Source organism: Centroberyx gerrardi, chromosome 1, assembly GCF_048128805.1.
Source record: "Centroberyx gerrardi isolate f3 chromosome 1, fCenGer3.hap1.cur.20231027, whole genome shotgun sequence".
Classification (NCBI taxonomy): Eukaryota; Metazoa; Chordata; class Actinopteri; order Beryciformes; family Berycidae; genus Centroberyx; species Centroberyx gerrardi.
Window position 1 is genome coordinate 20257938 of NC_135997.1, and position 24687 is coordinate 20282624.

The following is a 24687-nucleotide window of genomic DNA, read 5'->3' on the forward strand; positions in this document are numbered from 1 at the left end:
CAAATAAACATGCATCTCCCCCCAGAGGATGGCAAAATGAAGTATTGAATTGAAAACACCTTTCAATTGTGGCCCTAAATGGAAACAAGCCAACTCTTAAGAGTGGATGCACATTAAAATATCAAATGAAGGATGTTGCATTATAGTCTCTACAGTAAATGTAAAACCGTTTCTGCAGGACAGACAGTACACCAACAGTGTAACAACAGTAAATGTTACCAGTGCAATTTGCAACCATTTACACAGAAACAACAGCAAACTCCATACATCATCCAGTCTGTAATTTAATTTAATCAAAAACTGCTAGACTGTCAAGGCAACATATTGTTGGCAATAAAGTGAGTTAATGTTACACAACTGGCAGCATTTAGTAAGCTAAAGGACCATACTGATTGACAACCAACATACGTACAGTATATACAAGATACAGTAGAATCAACACTGTACAAGTCCCAATCATAGTTGGGATGGATTACAAGAGTGACACTGTACAAATAACATTTCATCTCAGGCCTGGGCTCAATTCAGATTCAATTCAATCATTTTAAAATGGGAACAGAAGCCTAACTTCATTTTATAATGACATCTATTCTCAGTTACTTCATAATAGATGGGATATGATAATCTCATATGTATGATAATCTCATATGTAAAAGTACTTGAATTTAGAAAAAAAAATCCACCCCCTGAAATGAACTGAACCAAGGCCTGTCTTACTTCTTCATGGGAATGAGTATTTCCAGTTTTTTAGAAAACCACAGGTTGTAAACATTGTATACGAGTACAAAACCAGAATGTACAGTGGTACCATCATAGAAGTGGATCATCCTGCATTAGTAATGCAAAGGCCACTGCAGACCTTTTTCTGTATACTTTACAGTCATCAAAATATATTTGACGTGAATTGTAACACAAAACGTGTCCCCTATAACTTTTTGCCAGACCATTCCTCGAGCCTACTGCCAGCTATAAAGGGAACAGAATTGATTTTGAGTTTCCAAACCCCTCTCAGGAATGGAGCTACTGAGCAGCGGTCAAATGTGGGACTTCTATGATGACTCCATCGACACAGAGCAGAACTGACTTCAAGTGGTTAGAGAAGGTTCAACCATTCCCTGTGCATCTTGTTCCACGATTAACTCCCTGGAACTTAAAAAAGTACAAATTCATGTGCATAAAACAACATAGAATCAAACATAAATACTCTCAAATTAATCTGTCTATTGTACAAGCAATACAGGATTGGCAAATTTCAAAACATACTTTGTGGCTTTGTTAATGTCTCAGGTGTGTAATACTCTGTTTAGTCTCTCCTCAACAACCAGTAACTAGTCAGTCAAGCAGTCAGTCTGAAAGTCAGTCAGTCAGTTTGACTGACTGACTGACCAGAGATGCTATGGCAGCTCCTGTGCTGTTTTTTGTTGCTCCTTTTTGTCATGTCAAGCAGCGCCCACAGCATTAGTGCCTCAAACAAACAAATGAAAACAGTGAAATGTGCCTTTAATCCAGACAGAGGGAAACCTGAACACATGCTTGGCTAGCACTGGCTAGTGTTGTTAGTTTGAAATATTTTGGGCCATTATTTCAGATTCTGTCAACACATAGAAATATTGAATAAACATAAGGCCCAATTTGGCACCATGAGAAGCAGATTGATAATATTAATGGCATTTACACAGGCACAAATGACAGATATGATTTTCTCATAACTGTCTGCACATCTGATTTTAAGACCGTTTTTGAAAAATTATGAGAAGATCACATCTGTGCTAAAAGGCGTAAAAAAAGAAAAAAAAGATTTTGTGCTCCTTTGTAAACCTAGCCAAACGTAGAATGAGGCTCAACATGAAGAGCAGACGTAGTCATATTGTCAGGAGAGCAAAACCTGCTTGTGAACGTTCCTGGAATGAGTTTGCAGAAGCATCTCAGTGCTAAGACCGTCTTAGTTTCACTGCACATTTTACACTGACATTCTGAGGAGGACGAACCTTCCCAGTGGGCCTCATTTATTCTGTAACGCTCCCTCCGACTGAATACACACACACCGCTCCTGACGGTCACTGCCAGTTCCAAAATGTCACACTGTTACTCCGGGGAGAAGGCTGCACTTCAACAGGAAATCTTACAATTATTTACCCTTTGTGGCACAAGTCTGATCTTCACATGGCTGTCCAAACAGAAATATAGCAGTTTAGGTTTCTGCCATGTCAGACAGCCATGAGAAGGTCTGACTGGCATGAAGAGTTGAAAATCTGATCTGTTGTCCCTGTGTAAATGCTGAGTTAGGTTCATGTTCATTTCACTCCACCTCAAAAGAGAAAACCGTCTTAGTGATGAGATGCTTTGGAGTCATCAGACTTTATAAAGTTTGATTCAACAACAACTGAATGTATCAAGATTCTACCAATATTCCCTTCTGATCTGAAATCAGTTTGGCTGTTCAGTCACTGTGAGACTTAGATGCTCATCTGACCCGATTTGTAGAGGCTTGATACATGTACAGGTGCAGTACTACATAATAGGCTGGGAGCGGGGGATTTGGTCATGAAAAACATCTGCTCATTACAGTCAGTTTCATTTCGTCAGTTTGTGGTAAAGTAGTCCCTCCTTTTAGAGCTCAGCTGACTTCAAATCAGCTTCCATGCCCTTTCTCCTCCCCCTAACCTTTAGACCTGACTCCAGATCAGCATCAGTGCTGTATAGGCAACGCCACACTGCTACAGTTCACCTGACTGTATTCAGGTGCATGTGCTTTGTAAAATGTGTTTGGTTTTTCGCTGTATAGTACTGAATCCTGGTGGAGGGGGGGAATAGAGCTGATGAAGTGATGAGGTGGAAGCGGTGGAGCGGTCCAAACTGATATCGTCCCCAAACAGTCTGGTTGTGTGATTCTATTTTACCCTGTACTCTGTCTACAGTGGAAGGCTCACAATTATTTAAATGTTCTTTATTATGCACTGAACGTGATGAAGCATTTATCAAATTTTGGAAAGTTGAACTGCATTGTATTTTTATAACTCCTATGAGCCAAGCCAGTGTCACACCTGTCACAGAGCCTTGATTGGACTGGGTCTGGATTGACCCAAGGAGAGTTTTCCGTTTGTATTTTGAAACTGCATGGCTGCATTTGTCAAGGTCCTTGATATATAAACTTAAAGAAAATATATATTTTCCTCACCCCAAGTCATGATTATTGATGAGAATACAGCAGACTGAGGACACTCACTATCTTGAATTCCCACCTAGTTACTACTCAAGTCAGTACTCTTGCCCCATGCTATCCTGGACTGATTGTATTTGGTCTTCCTGGACCGGCCTACAGTGTTTCACACCTTGTGTTTGCTCTGCTTCTTCCTCTGTCTGAACTGAAGAGATGTTGCTGTTTGGATGCTTTACACTGCAGAACAGCTGTAGAAAAAGTAGTGACATCAAACAAGGTGACCAGAAATGTGAGAACAAAAAATGATGCAGGAATGACTTTGTACGTGAGCGACTTCCTTCAGCATCTTGTAGATTAGTCAAACCAAGAGCCCTACATCTTTATGCACATGGTCCATTCCTGGCAGAAAACAATGTGTTGAGATGGGCAGAACTTGGGAGATAGATCTTACAAACGATTGGAGGAACAACGCCTGGGCTACTTGGTGGTCTGATCTCAGTTTGATTGGAGCAGCTGCGGTGAGGGCATGGGACTTCCTCACGTGGGATTGGAGGAGCATCGCTGGAGGAGGAGGGCGTGGCAGGTGTCACAGACTCTGACCGGTTTAGGAGAGGCTGGCAGAGGAAGCTCGTTGTCAGAGCAGCTGTTACAGAAAATCTCCCCGCAGTTCCTACAGTGGTGCTGAAGGGAGACACACAAAAACACACACACGTCATCAGCATCCATAACCACAATACTTATATATACATAAAAAGCAATACTAAATCCCAAAACATTAAGAATTTAAATGTTATTGTATTATGATACGTATTTTGTTAAAGTGGTTAGCCATGGTGGCTATCACTGCTCATGCTAACTACCCAGTTCTTCATCTATTTATTCCAAATAAACTGCTGTTGCTGCTGCCGGAATCTAAAACGCATCACTTCCTGTAGGCCAGAGGATTTTCCCCAGGAAAGACCTACCCTACACCGGGTGTTTAGACAAGCATGTAGAACAGAAGATAAACGCTTTCATGAACTGAGTATAGATTGAATCACAAATGCCTTACATTAACTGACAATAGAGAATTGCAAACGGACATTTATTTATGTGAAAAAGTCATGGATTATTACTTCACGTCATAAGTGTGTAATACTCTGTACATAATAAATTTGACCATGTCTAGATTATTTATCCATCTCTCTGAGCCAGATGTAGGGGTGCAGGACATCGTAACGCTCCAATTATTGTCATTTCATAATCATCTGACGACTGACCTTTCGTCTTGAGATGGAGAACTCCTTCTCACACAGCTTACAGTGGCTGGCTTCCTTGTCCTTCAGCCAAACCTGCCCCCCCTGGAACAACGACAAAACAAATCACGGTTCCCCCCAAACTTTACATTCCATATATTAAAAAGCAAAGACACTACATATATACTGTCCATTACATACTGTACATTACTGTCCAAAATCTGTTTCTATGTTGACACTTAACCAAGACGCAGCATGTTAGCAGTCTTTATAATATAAAGACTGTGTGAGTGATTTGCATGCTGATGTAATGGTTTAGATTCATGTTCTTTTGTTAAGACTTTTTTTCTTTTCATATTTTTGTCTCATCTTACTATTGCCTTACCTGAAGAGCTTTGTTGGCTTCTTTGATGTCCTCAATCTTCAATTTGGATCTGATGAGGAGAATTAACAAATGAACCAACACGGGTCATGATTCTCATGTCAGTAATACAACATGCCTCTGATACAACCATTCCAAGATATTTCTGTTCTTGTGAGCAGTGCACTTTTCAGTTATATTGTAGAATCAGCTGCTGGTTGAGTTTACAATCCAGCTCCTCCATAGTTTGGTTGGCAGAAACATTTCAGAACAACATGACTAGGCAAGTATAACATAATGGAGAATGAAGAATTTCACCCTGGATAAAGGCACCCAGCTAATGCCATATGTATGTAGCCTACATAGTCTTTTGGTCTGTCTGTACTGCATCAGGGCATCAGGATAGCTGTTGAATGAGGCCAGTGTGTTTCTTGTTCACTTTCCCCACCCAGTCTTCCCAGTTAATCAGGGTTCTAACTGCCAACCTTCCACTTTCAAATTCACCTTTCTGACTACTGCTACCCCCATAAGTTTATATTTTTAGAGGACAATTGATAATGTACTATGTTGACTGGCTACATTTAGGTCCTAAATACTAGTAATGTAAGACTTTACAATACCAGTTAGAATAAAATATAAAACCGCACAACCGCACAAACACTTCACAAATACTATATTTCACTGTATACAAGACCTTTTGATCTCAAATGAAATACATTTTGATATACAATGTTTATTCACTGAGTTTTACAGCTTAGTTCCTCCAGAGCCTCTTCATGGTCCACACAGAGTCTGACACCTGGACCGGCGCTTGTGTGCTGCAGCATACGGCGTGATATGATATGGAAACAGCAAACATAATGAAGGCATATTTACTCGCTGAGTTTAGAGCCTAGCTCCTCCAGAGCTTGTTCTTGGTCTTCACAGATGGTCTTCAGCTGAATGTTCTCATCATGGAGACGGTGGAACTCCTGGACAGCAATAAAACATACACACAAACACACACACACACACACACACACACACACACACACACACACACACACAGGAAGACAAACATGGCCACAATTAGATTCACAACAGACATTTGGAGTTTAGATGTCTGCCACATTTTTACACATTTTTCAATTAATTACAAAGATATCGGAGCAGTATTTTGTATGGGCAGATACTCATAATTTAATAACACAGATCGGTATTGGAGACAAAAACATTAGATCAGGATATGCCTAGATTAGATCAGATCATATGTTGGACACATCATTATATCATACACACGATAAGCCACATACACTTCTTAAACATAAAATATCATATACATCATAGACCTCTTTAGCTCTCTCCTCTTACCTTCTTTAGTCCGTTGATCTGCAGTGCCTCGGCGCTGAGCTGTGCCACAGTGTCTCTCTCTCTTTCCAGATCGTTTTGTAATGTCTGGCGCCACTCCTTCTCAATCTTCATGTCCGTCTCCAGCTGCTGGCTACAGGAAAAACAACAGCGACAACATATACAACACCAACACCCATGTAAACATGAATTTCAATGACAAAAGGAGGAGAGCGATCACAAGAATGACAGAGAAAGGGAGGCAATCATTAACCATATTCACAATCATGTCTTTCTGTCATATTGCAGCACTGGTTTCTTTTTGTTTCTATGCTGTTTCTATTATTATTCTAAACAGTTGCTATTATTTTGCAGATCAGAGAACAAGTTAGGATGGTTTCTATATTTCTTGGAGCAGGTTAAAGCATGATGAATGACATGCTACACAGCAATATGAATGGCTGCATCTGCACTGCTGTTGTCAGAAGAAAATCTTGGTGTCTCCAATGCGGCAGTTTTTGTGATTCATGGACCCTGGATTCATTAAACTTAAATAAATAAAAGGGCCATGTTGAGTTTAAAAGCATCAAAGGCAGGGTTACCATGCTAAGCAACTATATGTGTATATGTTTGTTCATATGTTGTCTCTCTCTCTCTGCAGTCCATCTGCAGCTTGTCTACCTTGTTTCATATAGAATAGATAAGTGTGTATGTGTGTACATGTTTGCATGAATCCGTCTGTCTCTGTGTGGTTTTTTGCTTACAGTTGTCTTTCTCTGTATTCAATCTGCCGCTGCAGGCTGTCGGCCTTGTTGGCAAAGTCCAATTTGAAGCGTCTGGCTCCCTCCTCGGCCGAGGTGCGGTGCCTCTCTGCCTCCTGTAATCTGCACCATTATAACCAGGGACAAACTCAGGACCATGGAGAGAAAAAACTGGGGGGGGGGGGTTGGAGGGAGAGGGAGAAAAGAACAGAGGAAGGGAAGGAGGATGGAGGGCAGATAGCGAGGGAAGGATTGAGGTGTTGAAATGGAAAGATGAAGGAAGGTATGGAAGGAGGGATGGATAGACGGGGGGGAAGTGAGGGATGAGGTTGTAATTTGCACCATTACAACCACAACAATGAGTACAACTTAGGGGACAATGAGGGGAGAGACTGGGAAGGAGGGAGGGAAAGAGTCAAAACAGAGGGAGGCATGGAGGGAAGAGGAATGGTGCACAGTGAGGAAGACAGACGGGTGTGATAAGGAGGTGGAGGGGAGGAGGTAAACATAACATTGAAGTCCAAATATAAGATTTGTACTGAAACAATCAGACCAGTGAGGGAGAAAACAACTGTAGTGTAGGGACAGGGTGAAAACTGAATGGAGAGGAAGAGGAGAGGATGGCCAGCGAACCAACAGGATCAGAGAGTGTTTGGTATCTTGGTACTCAGAGGGAACGTACTGCTGTGTGGCAAGGACACTTTCCAAGTCTAGAATCTAGTGCATACACAATCCTAAGGCTGGCTTTACACGGTGAAACTTTCACACAACTTTAGTTGGTTGAAACTTAGGTGAAACTAAGTTGCAATTGAGTTGCATGGTGTAAAGCCCTCTGCAACACACTTGAAACTTGTCTGAAACAACAGTTGCAAAACTCTCAACTTTGTGAAACTAGTTTCACGCAACAGCCAATCAAAACGCTGATAACGTGTCAGATGATGATGTCAAACAGCTGAGCCATGTCAACAAACAAATGTGAGCTAGGCAAACTACCGTTGATGCGGTATCATTTCAACCAATTTCAACTGATTGATTTCAAAACGGCTTATCACCAAAATGAACAAAATAATAAAACAGAATATGGTCTCTTGGACGCTTCAGAAGGAGATTATCCTCATAGACTTCATGCAAGGTTGGTAATGCTAAAGTTTTTCTAAAGTTTTGATGAGAATCAGAGCTGTTATCTAAAATACAATCACATATCCAGCTACAATTTCATACTGATATCACAAGGTGGCAACTAAGAGCTATTTATTTATTTATTTTCCTTGAATCAAAGGGAGAATGCACTCACCGGAGGCTCATTGGATCAAGCTCCTTGAATAGAGTGTGAAATGATCCATTGGTCTCTCTTTTGAGTAGCCAGTCCTTCACCCACAGACGTTTAGCCTTTTTAGGTCGTGTTTTTTCCTCCAGCATATCAATAAGCATTAATGCACCGATAGCTCTCTTCCTATTCTCTGGGACAGCCATTATGAAACAAAGTAGCCAGCCAGTGCCAGAAGAAAAAGCGATACAACACGTCCGAATTGATATTATCCAGCGAGAAAACGATACGACAGATGAAAAATTAGCAATCTAGCTAGCTAATTTTAGTGAAATAAACTATTAAATCGTGTTGCATGAGACTGATTATTTTTGAATTGCTTCGTGCAACTGTCAAAATTTGCAACCTGCAACTAGTTGCGTGAAAGTTTCACCGTGTAAAGCCAGCCTTAGTAAGTACAGCCACACTGACTGTACTCTGCACTGTAGCATGCAGTATGGGACAAATATCAACATACAACTGCACTGATGTGCGTCACTGATGTCACCGTGTTGTTGCTTTTTTAAATAATTCATTGAATTTACTGCCATTCACAACATTAAGAGTGGGCATTTCCAAAATGCATTTTTGGTATCATGATATTAGAGGAAAATGAACCTATTCAGTAGAGTGAGACAGCTTATTTAACAGCAGATTCTTCAGGATATATGGAATATTCACAAAGGGACACACATTTTGATAAGATTTAGATCCTGCCGATCAATCCCTTAGGACCGTGACCTAGAATCTTTGGTAACTTTGAGCTTTAATACTTCATGAAATCAGAAAATAAGTTTCAGTGTCTACCTACACTTACATGTCACCAGCACTCAAACAGACCGGCGCCAAAGACTCAAACCACAACCGGCATTTTCAAAACATCTAACTTTATTGGTCACGGTGGTAAAAGACAGTAGTTGTGTGTTTTAAACGGTTATAATGAGTCTTTATTCTTCTTCAAATTGACAGGAGTTACAGTACTAGGAACATGGAGTTAGAATAGGTAGAATGATTACTTCCTGATCTATCACAAAGTCAATACGCATGTCAAGACAAGAGACAAACATCCAAGTTTCCTTGGCAACATGCTGGAACCCGCCAATCTTGTTTTGTTCATCAAAGCAGAAACAAAAGCGTGACACACTGAACTGAGCTGACGTTCTATAGCTGGTCCCACCGAGCCGTTTACATCTGCCGAACTTGACTAAACCTTTTAATCCTTAACTTAGGTGTATGTCTAGGAGGATAAAGACCAAGGAAAGGCCTGGGTCATCACAGACAGTCAGAAGCAGAAGGTGAAATGTGTGCAGTGCAACTTTGAAACTATCAAGAGCAGGAGAATGCACAAGTGCGCTCCTGTTTGCACGGACCATCTGTAGTGACACTGTCTCCTTGTTCTTCCTGCTTCTGCTAGGTGTGACCAGAGACAGCGATAGAATTAGTTTGGCCTGGTTGCATGATAGTCGCCATGTTGCTGTCCCTGCTCTAGACCTAAAATGTGTTGGCTGTGAAAATGTAACAACAAACATCTCCTGTAGCATCGCCATGGGGAGATCGCTGACAATCTAAAGATCAGCTGGCATAGAATCACAAGTTACTTAGCAACCGCTGTGGAGCCAACAAGGACCAAACTCTTTTAATCAATGGCTCTGGGTGTATCAGGATAAAACCACTCAGTAGTTCTGATATGAACGGGGAAGCCCATTGTACTCATTCTAACTCAATGTGACATTGACAATGAATCGGACACAATGCCCTCTGCGAAGCTAGGATTACATCTCTGAGCCAAAAACCAGTCAACTACCTGCATGTCAGTGGTACTGCATATAAACTGACTACTGGAGACGGGAAGAATGTGTTGCATGTGTGTGTGTGTGTGTGTGTGCCTGAGCATGTGAGTGAATAAATAAAGGAGTATAGCATTGATTCATATTTTTTTCTTCAGTATCTATTAAAGTACAATTGACATAATATTCAGATGATTCTCTGGCAAGCGAAACATAGCCACTGATGATGCTAAATGAAAGGAGGCAACGGTGACATGAAATTTGGGGCAAAATCGTCTTCATTTAGCATGAAATAAAAGAATTATGAAACATGTTGCAGTAAGTCTCTATGAATCCCAGAATTTTGCTGATGTTGGTGTGGCAATTACCAAAGAACCAAATCATGCATCCCAGTTTCACCTGGCTCTTTGGCCGCTCTCAGGCCATGGAACCATCTGAATATTGTGCGAAAACAAAACAGGAATGTTCCTTTAAGTTATCCATTTATTCATTCATTCATTCATTCATAGGCAATCGTGTGTCTGCATGTGCATGCGTGTGTGCGTGTTTGCTCAGAAGGAGATGTCCTTGACTAGCTTGTACTGGTGCTCTGTGTCTGTGCTGGCACACTTGACAAATGACATGGCTAGTGTTCTCGTCTGACTGAGTAGGTCCTTATCACTGCACAGGAGAGCAGGAATAAAATTAGGATAAAAACAAAATAAAATCGTGGAGGTATGGAGGGAGTAAAATGGATGGATGGATGGCATGAAAGAGGGGAACAGGAGGAAGGAAGGGAGGAAGGAAGGAAGGAAGAAAGGATGTCAATATATCAGTGTCCTTAGTGGCCCCGGTTACACTTAACACTTACAAGCGACTTTTTTCATCACGAGCACAGCAGGAAGCGTTAAACGACAGGCAGCACACAAAACTCTGATTTCAGGTGTTCAGGCTCGCAGTGTGATCAGATTTCTGCACAGTCCAGATATAATTCCAGTCACAATGACATTATGAGTGATGTAAAGAGATGGGGAGGAAAAGCGTGAAAAAGTAATGTGGACAGATAAATAGAAACACATAGGAGACGCATACATTGACATTTTCAGGTCAAGTATGGATGCACAGCACTGCAGTGTCAACATGAGATCTTGACCCATGTTCAATCTAAAACAGTGTTTTGATCGTGGCAATCATATTAAACTCAAAGAGAGAGGTTTAATTTGATTTCAAACGGTGTCTCCAATCAGAACATCACCAACTTCATCATTACAGACTTTTGTCGCCAGACTCTTTCACATTAAAGCCGGGTTCGGACAATTAAACAGAACGCAAAAATCCCATTGAAATGACAAGTGTAACCGGGGTCTTTGTATCCTACCGGCCTACAAAAACTTTCAGAGCAGCAAAAAAACATTCACAACCAATCACAAAGAGGATGGAACGGATTTAAACCAATGGGAGAGGGAAGGGGGAGGGATGGACCGTGTTGATTGGGACATGACAAAGCGGGGGGGAGAGGAGGGGGGGGTCACATGGCATCAACCAACCAGCATACAGCGAGGTAGACTGTTCCAAAATGATTGATGCAAACATGGGGAATTTATACACCTAGGGACATAGTGCTATAGTAACTTAGAAAACTTGGCATGCTGGAAAATATCTGCAGTATATCAGACATGACATACAGCTTAAGCATTGGGACAGTGAGCTAAAGCTAACCCTCATTTTTGGTCACATTTAATATGCAGGGCAAAAGCAAACCCATATGCAAAAGCTTACAGTCTGCTCTTCATATTCATCTTTTAATGTTAAATTCATTATACATTATCAGCTCATTGTCCAAACACTTTTGACCGTATCTATATGTCATTTGATGAAATAGTTATGTTTCATAAGCACCAGTGATGAGAAAGAAGATTTTATTCAAATCATTTTTCACATGTTTTCCCCCGGTTTCTCCTCCACATAGTTCCAAACTAGGACTTTCAAAAGACTTATAGAAATTATGGAATTTCAGAAATTATGAAACTGCATAAAATATTATGCAAGGCATGCATCCAAGGTCTATCAAGTTTTCTTGGATGTTTGGTGATTTTGGGCCCTGGGACCAGAATCCTTATTGTAATACTTTATAGAGCTTTATAGTGTCAGTCTATATGTTGTTCAGTTAGACAAATTGTGACTCAACGTCCTCATTTCTAGATCTTGACCACAGTATCGAAGTAAGTAAGTCAAATTTGTATTAGTCATGTAAGAACAGACCCTGAAACCTGAACCCTGAAAGAGAACCTCTGGTTATTTTTACCGTTGTATCTCAAAAATGTTTTTCAGGAATATAAACTATATTTATTTTCAGACTGACAACCACATATTTCTGTAATTATGAAATGGCTTTTAAAGGGGTTCACTGGGTCTCAGGGTCATGAAACTTACTTTGCAAAAAGGTGATTATGTTCAGTCCAAATTAAACAAAAGATTGCAGTTACAAGGTTTTCACAGAACAGCAGGGAAACGATTCAGACCGTTGGGAGGACTGAGGAGAGACATGGGAGAAAATGATTTTCTTGTTTTGACTGGAGTGTGCGGCGCCTTTACAGGCATTGTGTCTCACCTTTGCTCCAGCTGCTTCATGGTGGCAGTGATCTGATTGGTCTTCTCCTCCAAACGACTGATCATATCGTTCTTCTGCTTCATCCCTTCATCAGACGACTGATAAATGAGAATTACTGTCATTATTATTATTGGTAGTAGTAGTACAAGTATTATTAGTATTAGTACATCCCTTTATCTTGCAAATAGCGAGAGGATGAGTAGAACCAGGTAAAGGTGTGTGTGTGTGTGTATGTGTGTGTGTGTGTGTGTGTGTGTGTGTGTGTGTGTGTGTGTGTGTGTGTGTGTACCTGCATCTTCTGGTACATCTCTACATTTATGGCCTTGACCTCATCCAGTTGCTGCCTCAGTCCAATCAGTGTGTCCTGTTTACCAGAGCAGAAAAAAAATCAGCTGCCTTGCATCACTCCACCTTGTATAAATAGTAACATTTCATTTATAGTTTTGAAAATGCAATGGCTTCATTAGTGTTGTGACCCGATATTGCCTGTCCTGCCCATCCAGCGGCCATACGATTGCTTCTGTTTTCCTGCTAGTAGAGTTCAAAATCTACTTTCACAAAGTTTTCTTTTGTTTTCTGTTGTCTTTTCTCCTGAGATGTGGGTTGGCATTTTCAAGAAGTAATTTAGGATGTTTTCAATAATGGATGATGAGAGATGGAAAAAGCCAAAACATCCAGTTTAAAAATACATCTGGGCAACTAATTTTGGATGCTTTACTGCCCCATAGAGTCACTCCAAAGTATTTTAAAAGATATTATAACATGGCTTTGTTGAATACTCAATTCTGAGTGGCCGGTGAACAGATGTCTGTTATTTCTGAATAACAGACCACTGTTTCACATCTCAATGTTTCCCACACAAATGTTTCATGTCTTCGGTAAGTAGTCATTAAACGTAACAATGTACAGCAAGCCAGTCATTATTGCAAAATAAGCTGTGAGAGGGTGAATCAAGACCCTGACATTGTCCCGTACATAATGTTGTACCAAAATGAAACAACCTTTGCATAGGCAACCAATGTAGGTCAGGAATGCCTCTAATTTTATCAAACTAGAAGTAGGTAATGCTTGTGGGATTCACATGCCAAGTTTAGAAGTAATTTTATTTATAAAGCATCAACAAGTAGAATAGTAGAAGTCTTCTTTTGACTACTGCCTTCAGCTCTTGATATCTCTTGTAAATAAATCATAAAAACTGTAAAACTGATAGGTTCTTCTCACTGCCAAAGGAATGATAAAGACGAAGAAGGGAGAGAGAGAGAGAGAGAGAGAGAGAGAGAGAGAGAGAGAGAGAGAGAGAGGGAGGAGAAATGGATAGACAGAGGGGTGAATGTATGTTGACCTGCTTTTCGTGAATATCTTTCTCTAGAAGTTTCATGGCCAGCTCCATTTCCTGTTTCATCGACACCTGGACTACCAACTCATTCTCCACGTCCTAAAAACATAACACATACAAGCCGTTATTACACACAGACACCCATACGTATTTTATACACATATTTTATGTGTCCACACACACACACACACACCGTCAAGCCGTCTGACCTGTCTGAGTTGACATTCCTCCTTCAGTTGCCTTCGGGCCTCGTTGTACATCTCATCCAAACCCTGGCGAGATTGTTTATAGGTGTCTCTCTCCACTGACACGTCGCCCTGGGTTACCTAGAGTAAATAACAACATTAAGAAGAAGAGGAAATAAAATAACAACAATGGTGCATGCATCAGTTTTCCGCTATAATGTTTTGCACTGGTGGTTTGGGGCATTTATGTTTAGTGACCACAGCTGTCCCAGTTTTGGTTTGAATTTTTTTCCAATGCAGGCTGCAGCTCTAAACTTATTTAGACACTTTATTACAGAGCCAATGTTAGACACTGGCCCTATGTTTCTTTGTGTTTCTAAAGTACAGGATATTATTTTGTGACTTTGTGTCACATGGTGTGTACCTCTAAATGTTGTTGTGCCTTCAGTAGAATGAGGCTGTTTTCACTCCTCAGCTGTTGGTTTTCTTCTTGCAGTTTGATGATGTTGTTCTTGGCTATGGCTAACTGCACACACATGCATGCAGAAACACACAAAGACAGAGAAACATATTAGTTCAGCTGATCAGTTATAACTTATGAGCAACATTTTGACATCAACACTGCGCAATCAGTTACAGATATTACAGAGACTTTCAAGTTGTCAGTTACATCACAAGATATTTGTCCAAATTACAATACTAGGTACACTGATTATACAAAATGTAAGGAACATCTGCCCTTCCATGTCAGCCTTCTCCCAAACTATTAACACACTTTTACAGCTAAAAAAAAAAGCATAAAATGTCCATTATTTCTCCAAAGACCTTGTGCAACATAAGAGTGTTTTGTAGCCAAACAATTGCACTGTGGGTCCAAACGTCCAATACTTACCTCATTATCAAAAAGTCCTATATTCTCCTCGCTGACAATGCTCTGGGTCATCTATTCACCCTACAATACTCCAGTGGAAGACTGTAGTGTGTACTACTGTAGCAGCATTGTCAGAGGATTGTCAATTAGGAAAATATAGGACCTTCTGACATTGAGGTAAATATCGGCTGTTTGACCACATCGTGCAATGCTTTGGCTACAAAACACTTGGATTATATTGTTTGGAGAAATTTGATGACATTTATGCTTGTTTTGGAGTGGTAAAAAGATAACTCCATTAACTTAATCAATGGAGTTTCGACTGACATGGGGGTGAGGAGATAATGACAGAATTTTCATTTCGGGGTGAACTATTCCTTTTAGGACTTGGGAAAACAGACATGGATTGTGCAAAAAGCAGTGCAACTTAATATTAGGGAGATGTTCTTTTGTGTGATCAGTATATACTCTCAACTAGACTACAGATATAAACTACAATACAAATGTACTATCCGTACACAATGTGAGTCTCACCTCCTCTATGAGTTTAGAGTTGGACTTCTCCAGAGAGTCCACTCTGCCCTGAAGTCCATGGACCGTGGAGCTGGACACACAGACACACAGAGACACACAGAGACACACAGACACACAGAGACACAGACACACAGAGACACAGAGACACACAGACACACAGAGACACAGACACACAGAGACACAGAGACACACAGACACACAGAGACACACAGAGACACACAGACACACAGAGACACAGAGACACAGACACACAGAGACACAGACACACAGAGACACAGAGACACAGAGACACACAGAGACACACAGACACACAGACACACAGACACACACAGAGACACACAGAGACACACAGAGACACACAGAGACACACAGACACACAGAGACACACAGAGACACACAGAGACACACAGAGACACACAGAGACACAGAGACACAGAGACACACACAGACACACAGAGACACACAGAGACACACAGACACACAGAGACACACAGAGACACACAGAGACACACAGACACACAGAGACACACAGACACACACAGACACACACAGACACACAGACACACAGAGACACACAGACACACACAGAGACACAAATACACAATCAACACACATTCAGTTCATCAGGCCCTGTTTCTCGGCATTCATAGTGACGAAGTTCTTTCAGAATATGAGAAGAAGGAAGGATTGTAGGAGTTGTATAAAAATTTGTAGCTAAGGTGGTAAGATTCATTGTTAAACAGAACTTTTACTTATATACTGGATGGATATTAAGTGGAATGTCTGAATCAGTGGCTGTTAGGGTTGGACATAGAGAGCAATCCGAACAGGTCTGTTTCCAGTAGAAAACTGAAAGTCTTACTTGAGTTGTCGGTTCAGTTCCTCTACGTAGTTCTTCTGATCCAAGATGGATGCTATCTGGCTATTCCTGTTGGCATGGAAACAGGGATAAAACACAGCTCTGCAAACTGAAGAATCATCACATTATATGTATGTGTGTGTGAGTGTGTGTGTGTGTGGAGGAGGGGGCATAAACAGTGAGATAGAGAGACAAAGAAAGAGTGTACCTCTCTTCACTCCTGTAATCGTCGATGTCGTTCTTCAGGTACATGGAGAAGTCGATCACCCCAACCTCAAAAAAATAAAACAAAGGTGTAATAAATATAAAGCAAACTAACATCAATGTGACAAAACCTCAACACTAACATCACTCACTGACGAAGTCACATCATCATTTCTGTTGCCTTCTACTAGAGAGTCATAGAAGACAAACCGTTCTGTGGCAACGGAAAAGTAGGTACAGGCTGTAGAGTAAAATCACCTCTGGTGACCCTCCTCCTTCCATGTTTGTTTTTGTTGACAATAGACCGACTTGCCGCCTCCCCACCTACTCATCTGCTTTGCATAGTGTGCGTTTAAAAATGGGATCCGATCACAACGCAGACAAAATGCAAAGCATATGAGAATGATCAGATTTTTCATCATCTGCATAGCATATCCAGATCACATTTTAATACCAGGTGTGAATGTGGTCACATGATCTAAATGCTGTTTCAGAGGCCTTTCCCCCTCACCAATTGGTCTCGCCGATGGTCATCGTCTCTCCCTCTACCTGCCGCCTCAGTTCAGTGGGTAGTGGTGTTTACCTGAGTGTCCAGGTCCTCCCCTTTCACACAGAGGTTGGCATCGATGACGTTTAGTCCCACCAGCAGGCCCACGATCACCGCTCCCTCCTCCTCCAGCATCACTGCTGAACTCTCATAGAAATCACTGTGGAGGCAGAAACACACAGTACAGTGAGCTCTAGTAAATAAATCGCCAGTGACACTATCTGGATGTTTTAGCTCTTATTACTGTGTGTCTGTCAGTCTGTCAGTCTGTGTGTGTGTGTGTGTGTGTGTGTGTGTGTGTGTGTGTGTGTGTGTGTGTGCATGTGTGTGTGTGTGTGTGTGCATGTGTGTGCATGTGTGTGTACCTGAGCAGGTCTTTTCTGGTGATGAGCAGTCGTAGGTAGTCTGCCAGCCGCTTCTGCATGAGAGCCAGACGCAGCCATGCCCTGGCCCTGCCCAATGGAGTCCTGGGAAACACACACACACACACACACACACACACACACACACACACAATTGATCACTTATCAAGGAATACCATCACCCCCCCCACACACACTCCTCTACTTACTTGCCCTTACTTTGCATGAAACAAAGCAAAAACTATCTATCCAATTCTACCTCTTTCCATTGTGTTGTTGTGACTTCTACTCCTTTACTAGTAGACTGCCTGCAATTATGGTGAACTGTCACTTACTCTCCTTCTGTGCTTATTATACGTCACTCTGGAGAAAAGTGTCAGCTGCAGTGAATGACTAAAAACTAAAATGGAGGCTTGTTATTACATGGACAGAAGCCTGAACAACCTACTCATTCTATATTTGATCTCCGCTATAAATGTTTTAAAAAATACTTTTTCTCATGACCTGAATCTTTTTGCAGGTTACTGTGTCAGCTAATCTAACAAAGTTGTCCTGGTTTTCAGAGAACTACCCTTCTAGACTACCATTAGGGGTGCACCGATCGATCAGCCACCAATCACGATCAGCTGATAAACCTTTTAAACAGGTCATCGGCGACTGGCTGATCACCATTTCAACTCCCCAATTTCAATTGCCAGGTCAATTTTTCAAAATATCTGATATATTTTCAATGTTAATAAACACTGACAGTTAATTTCTGGTGTGTTTTGAATTTCACAGCCTATGGTCATAGATTAGAAGCAGTTTAATATATTGAACAGAAGGCAGAGCCTACGCTGCCACAATGACAAAACTTGTGAAGCACTACCAGTGGCAATAGGTTAGTAAGCATCTCAGTCATCAAGCACACAACATGTAATTACTATGATTGGATAAAACCTGTGATTTACTTACACACCGATAGGCCAGCTATGTCATGTCGCCATAAGAACAACCCGTAATCACAGTGCTATATTTCATTTTAATATTTATGCTTGCTGTGCACTCTTACATGATGTGCTGTTATTAGCAGAAAATCATTTAAATTGTCAATCAAAATTGGCCCCAGAAAACCTTGGTGCAGCCCAACCTTTCAGGGTCTTAAGCGGGGCTTTGGCAACATAACAAACATTTGGAGACACATTCTGTATTGTCCTGTGACCTTTGGGTCTAGACCCGGTGTTAGAAAAACACTGCTCTGCTACATGTCTGTCTGTCTGTCTGACTGACTCAGCACCAACAAAGGAAACAGAGTCTGGTTGTTCTCCACCGTAAACAGCAGTATTGTTCCTCTTTTTGCTGGATCAGTCAAGAGATGAATGCCACTCAGTTGAATCCGTGCCTAGAAATGTTGCTATTTAGTGACTGATACAGACTTAAGTGCGTCGGGGAGATCAAAGGGCCTGAATGAGGGCCAGCAGGGGCCTGCTCCCCATGGCCACAAGGGGACACCGTTTGAATTTTAGTCTCTTATTTTTCCTCTCTAGGTGCTTGACACTTTGTTGGAAAATACTATAATTCCTACACTGGCTCTAACATTTACCAGCTGAACTAGTTGTTAGATAAACACCTTGTTATCATATCACCAAAAGTGAACTGAGATTAGTTTACAGTTAAACCGCAGACAGAGAGAGAAAGAGAGAGAGAGAGAGAGAGAGACAGAGAGAGAGAGAGAGAGAGAGAGAGAGAGAGAGAGAGAGAGAGACAGAGAGAGAGAAAAGGGGAGGAGTGAGGCAGCAGGGAGAGGAAAGGTGAAGTGAAAGTACATCACACTCAGGTACTTCCCTCCTCTGGCTCAGGTTACATTCTCATGTTATTCTGTTGTGTGTGTGTGTGTGTGTGTGTGTGCGTGTGTGTGTAAGTCTCCCTGTATATGTGCGAGCACACATATGTGTGTGTTGCTTACTTAAGTCCGGGCAGGTCTCGTACGGACGCTGAGATCTCTGCTGCTTCAGGACACAGTTTCTCCACCAGCTCCAGAGGGCCCCACAGAGACTTATTAAACCCCAGGAACGACTTCTTCACTGCAGGGAGAGAGACAGACACACAGAGAGAGAGAGAGAGACTTCTTCATAAGACGCACACAGGGTTTATTAAGATCTAGGAATGAGTTCTTCTCTCTCTCTCCCTTCTACCTCTGAGTCCATGTTTGAGGCAGTGCTCCATGACGACAAAGAACTGCTGAAGCGGTGGATAGTCCGAGTCCAGTGTTCTTCCAAAGCTCAGAGCCGACTCTATCAGCCCTTTAATGCTGAGCTTGGCCATGTTCAGCAGGTTGGCTCGCTCCATGGCCATAGGGTCTCGCAGAGCTGTGGGAGGAAGACAAATGTTCAAAGGTGTAGCACTATGATGACAATAGCACACTAATGGTAAATGTGTCAATGGGATAAATGTGTTTAGAAGTTTTATACGCTACATGGTTATTGGGTGTCTCGCACAGGACTATATGGGGTACGACACACAGACAAACACACACACAGGGAAATCTTGACAATCTGAGCTCAAGTCTGTTATTTGTCTTTACAAATAACAGATGTTTACATGCATAAACCCGGTTACTTAAGTAACCTGGTTTTGGGTCGACCCATGCAAATGTCATACCTCAGTTAGAATAACCCAGTTAAGCTCGTACTCGTAATATGAGAAACCTGGTCAAGATGCCTGGCTTACTCCAGTAGTAAACAGGTTACTGTGGAATGTAAACATCTTACCCCTTTCACTTTTTTGGTTTTCGCCATTTGTCAAACTCAGACTCGCACAGCGTTATGGGTACATTTTGATGTCAGCAAAAACATGGCGGTGAGCAGTACTTAATATTACTATTACTAGAGGGATCATCATTTCTTTCCCCTGTATAATAAGTAACCCCAGTAAAAGAGGAAGAGGGTAGCTGGTAGCCGCAACTTTTAATACTTTTTTGCTGGATGACTGTTCTAGCTGTGGGTGGGACTCCACACCACAAATGGACAAGAATATTCTCTAAGTGTTGATTGGTTTATTCATGGCCACCAGGATATGCAATCGCAGGATATCAACGGTTTGTGTAAACGGCTTAACCCAAATAAGGCCTTAACTGAAGTATGGTAAATAGCTGGGTTACTCCAAGCATGTAAACGTAGTCAGTGACACCCATAGGTGCCACTAGCTGCAAGCCAACAAGATCTGTGACCAAGGGTCCCTCAGAAAGGATGAAGAGTTATATACAAATACTTTGATTATTTGAATTGTAGTTGGTTGTTTTGGTTGGTTATTGGTGTCACATGGTTTCAATGAGGTCTAAACAATGCTCACAAGCCATTCATAGGGAATCTGAAGGACAAACAGAAACTTTCCGTCTATAACGGCACAAGTGCTAGGTGAAGAAAACCAACTGACTACAATTCAAAATGGCAATGTACAACAAGGGATGTATAAAGGGACATATCTATGGTAATAAACATGTTTATTGCAAGGTGGCTTGTTCCATAGTCACACTGTCCCTTGAGCTGCTGCTGTGGGAGAGAGGAAGACACACCTGAACGCAGCCATGCTTTCACACTAGGGGAGGGAATCACCTGAGAGCTCCTCATACAATACTATTACAATATTTGAGTCACAATTCAATTATTTTTCTTATTTTTAACATTCTGCAATTAAAGACTGTCATTCAATACTGCAATACAAGGCAAATTCTCACTCCGCCAGGCAGTTAGTTGGTAAGTGACAGTTGTGAGTAGTTTGACTAGCTGACTGGGGTACAGATGTTTAAAACTAAGATAAAGACTAGCGTGTCTACTTGACTGGGTTAAATGGGCCAACTGAGTAAACTTGTGACGTTATTTTTGTGTGCTCTGCTGTCATTATTTTGTTGTTTTAACTCCTGTGCGGCACTCCTGCACCACATCCATTTTTTATGTACCCAGGATGGCAAAACAGCAGTTGTACCAAGTTGAGTATCCTCTTCAGATAAACTGAAATTAATAGTCCATTTTCAAAAGTTTTCAAATGAGTGGTTTTAAAATCTCTTTATCTAAAGACTAAGACTGAGTTAAACTTGTGTACTTCCATAATTAAAGACAGCAGAGACTGTCAGAAAGTGTAAAACATTCACAACGTAAACAGTTTAAACAAAAATTAAAACACAATATTTAATAAAACTGAACAGATTATTCCCTTCATTTACATATAAAATGCAGATATGAATGAAAATGTTGTGATCAATCTCAGACATGCTGAGGACTTGATTAAATGAACTATCATATCAATGCTAATCCAGTCGTTGTCAAGGAGCAAGGTCAAAGGTCGGTGAAGGCAAAGCTTAGGATGTCTGGCTAGATGTCCTCAAACCTGACGGGTCTGTGCATCATGGGAAACATTGCTAACCTATTAGCCAGGTTAATGTCTTACAATCTACAACCTGCTCAACTAGGAAAATGCAATATGTGGGCCTTAAAAGCACAATGCACCCTGAAACAGAATACACACGTATTTCTGTGACAAGTCAGTACAGCGACATAGATCATAAGTTTACAACCAAACTGTGCTAAATAGTAGTGATATCACACAATGGAAGGGAAAATCCACCCCAACACAATTTTTTAATTATTATGATCTCTGATGGTTCAGTCCAGATCTGTGACCATAATAATCTCTCTTCCAAAGCTAGAAATGGGAGAAAAAACACTCTTAGTGAGACTCCATGTCTTGACAATGTACAGCTTTAAGCTGTTCAATTAACAGTGGAACAATGGAAGATTGAATTTGTGGATGGACTGACAGTACCTGGGGTGATTTTATGGGGATATGGGCACATTCGGTTTCATAATTGCTAGAACGACTATGAAATAGAGCTTGTTTGTCTGAAAAAGCTCAAACTCAGTGAGTTACAAAGTCAGTGTCCATTTCACTTTCAATAGAGTATCTCCAGGTTTTACCTCTTGCTGATATCAGAGATTAGCGCCTCAGTTCTCTGGTTTTCTAGCTTTCCTAGAATTATTTAATGTTTGCAAATTTTGAGATCATAGCAATAACATAAGAAAATTGCGTCTTAGAGTAGCCACTCCAATCTAGTTTTGCGGTTGCTACAACTTTGGCATAAACTGCTTTTCACCAGAAACAAGGTGTGGCGTAAAACGTTTGCACTGCTTACGATTGCCTAGGGCAGTGATTAGTTTCAACTTTAACCTCCCACAGTCAGACTTTTAAACGTTCCACATGTGGATTTCTAAGTTAATGTGTAGCCCAACACCAGAGCAGGAGAAAACAACCTCAAGTGAAAATGTAAGGAGACGTTGCCTAGCAATGCCGAGCCGCACCTGTGTGCCTGCAATATGGTGGCAACTTAATTGCCAAAACAGGTTGGCCCAGAGGCAGAGAACTGACAAATAACCACCAGACGGTTTGTTACGGGTCACATGAGGGTTGGGTGTCCTTGGCAGTATCAGGCACTGTGGATACTGGGATCAAATCGGCAACCCTTCCACTGGCACACGCCTCCTCACCAGACCAGCTGACCTGCCACTCAAGGTGTCTACCTGTATCCTGCTGTATCCATCTGTTAAGCCCCAAGCCGTGGATATTACAAACCTGCAACATTGAAGGGTCTGGAACTTCTTTAAGCTTTTAATTGTTATTTGAGATTGCAAGCAAGACTAGGCATTTTCAGTTATCCTCATGGGTCATTGTCCTAAAATTTGGGACCTAAATAATTTATTTCCTGTGCTTCTAGGTTTTTAAAAAACAAAATATCATCAAGGTGCCCTGCTATAACCAGGATCTAAAATTGTGACAGTTGTTTCAAACAATATTCAATCCATATCCTACAGAATTTAGATGTAGGTCTGTGATGGAGACCTGGAACTTGTAAGAATAGATATTCTAGCTGTGTGTGTGTGTGTGTGTGGGCATCGCTCGGACAGAAATACTGCAGCTGTCAAATTGTTGCATATACTAGGCTAGTGAAACTATTAGCTATGCTTCATAGCTGAGCTCAGTTGATTGATTGACTGATTGAAAATTCAGTCAACAAAACACTAATACAGATTTTAAACATAAAACAAAGAGGCCTCATGAGCAAGGCAGCAAACACACACAGCTAACGACACAGCAGCACAGAGCACAAAGCACTGTGTTGATCCCCAAGATAAGGAACAGAAAGATAAACGAGACTTTACCACAGAGTTTGCATCAATGCAGCATGTGATGCTTAGGGCAGTACATCAGTGCCAGCAAAGTTGCATAAAACAACTTGTCTGATCATGTGGACTGAAGCACAGCCACCATAACTAACTGTGTCTGGCTGAACTGAGCTGATGAGGATGTGACCTCAATGCATGAGAGCATCACCGGTCTATGAAAAATCAATTGGCCACACAATGGTAAAGTAACGTTATATAGGCTATGTGTGAGGTGTGTGTGTGTGTGTGTGTGAGTGTGTGTGTGAGAGAGAGAGAGAGAGAGAATCACAGTGTTTCATTTAATTAAATTTAACAAGGGAAATTGTGGCCTACCGAAATCTTATAAATCTCAGCCTGAGACTGTTTAAGTTGAGTATTAATCGAGGCAGACAGTGGAAGGATGAAGCCATATTTTCTCGTGTCCCTAAAATAGGGTCGCTGGATGTAATTTGCGTTATTAATCGGGGATGCCCTCCCTCCCTCATCGCCTCCTGATGAGCCTGGTTTACCTTTGACAGTCCACTCCTCGGGCAGAGACGGCCTGTGCTCGGACACTTTGGGCAGGACGTGAATGCTCCCTGAAAACGTCTCGGATGCTTTCCTGGCCAGAGCAAAGATAGGAGCCTGCCATCGCCCGTCTCCTGCTCGCACCGTGCTGCTACTGCCACTAGCTTTATCTCCCACACCAGATTTCTCTTCCTGCAGCCGCAAAATCCCAAACACCTGAGCCTTTTCCTTGTTGCTGTCCGCTTCGGCTAAGGCCAAGTCGTGCTCTGCGGGCGATGCCATGTCAAATCTGTGATTAACAATGTCGGTCGATGCTAAATGCAGAAGATTCATACGTCGTGCTAACGTTAGCAAGCTAGCATTTATGGATAATTCACCCGGCGACCATCACAGCGTAAAAATGTCTGTGATACCATTGGCCAAAACAATGACGGATCCAATGTCAAAAATCAACCGCCGCACCGGACTGCAAAACGTTGGCGTCGGTCTAACTACATGGTTTGAGTTATCGATGACTGCACGACAGCCGTGTAGGAAATCAGTCTTTGCCATTCATCGTGGT

The 24687-nt window shown here is 41.6% G+C and overlaps 1 protein-coding gene across 2 annotated transcripts; it reads right to left on the bottom strand.

Annotated features, from left to right (window-relative positions):
* Positions 1-283: 283 nt before the first annotated feature.
* Positions 284-24457, bottom strand: rufy2 (RUN and FYVE domain containing 2). Of its 2 annotated transcripts, XM_071897099.2 has the most exons (19): positions 24128-24457; positions 19599-19772; positions 19370-19487; positions 17428-17529; positions 17099-17222; positions 16520-16584; positions 16315-16380; positions 15453-15522; positions 14472-14573; positions 14072-14188; positions 13869-13961; positions 12816-12890; positions 12527-12624; positions 6847-6966; positions 6107-6236; positions 5633-5727; positions 4781-4829; positions 4420-4500; positions 284-3841 (listed from the first exon to the last, which is right to left on the bottom strand). In XM_071897099.2, exons 1-19 carry the CDS (start codon positions 24405-24407, stop codon positions 3698-3700), a joined length of 2103 nt encoding a protein of 700 aa, XP_071753200.1. In that variant the 5' UTR covers positions 24408-24457; the 3' UTR covers positions 284-3697. The 2 variants fall into 2 exon arrangements, with proteins under 2 accessions (XP_071753200.1, XP_071753202.1); XM_071897101.2 differs by lacking the exons at positions 284-3841; positions 4420-4500; positions 4781-4829; ... (1 more) ...; positions 6107-6236; positions 6847-6966 and adding an exon at positions 10331-10596.
* Positions 24458-24687: the final 230 nt, after the last annotated feature.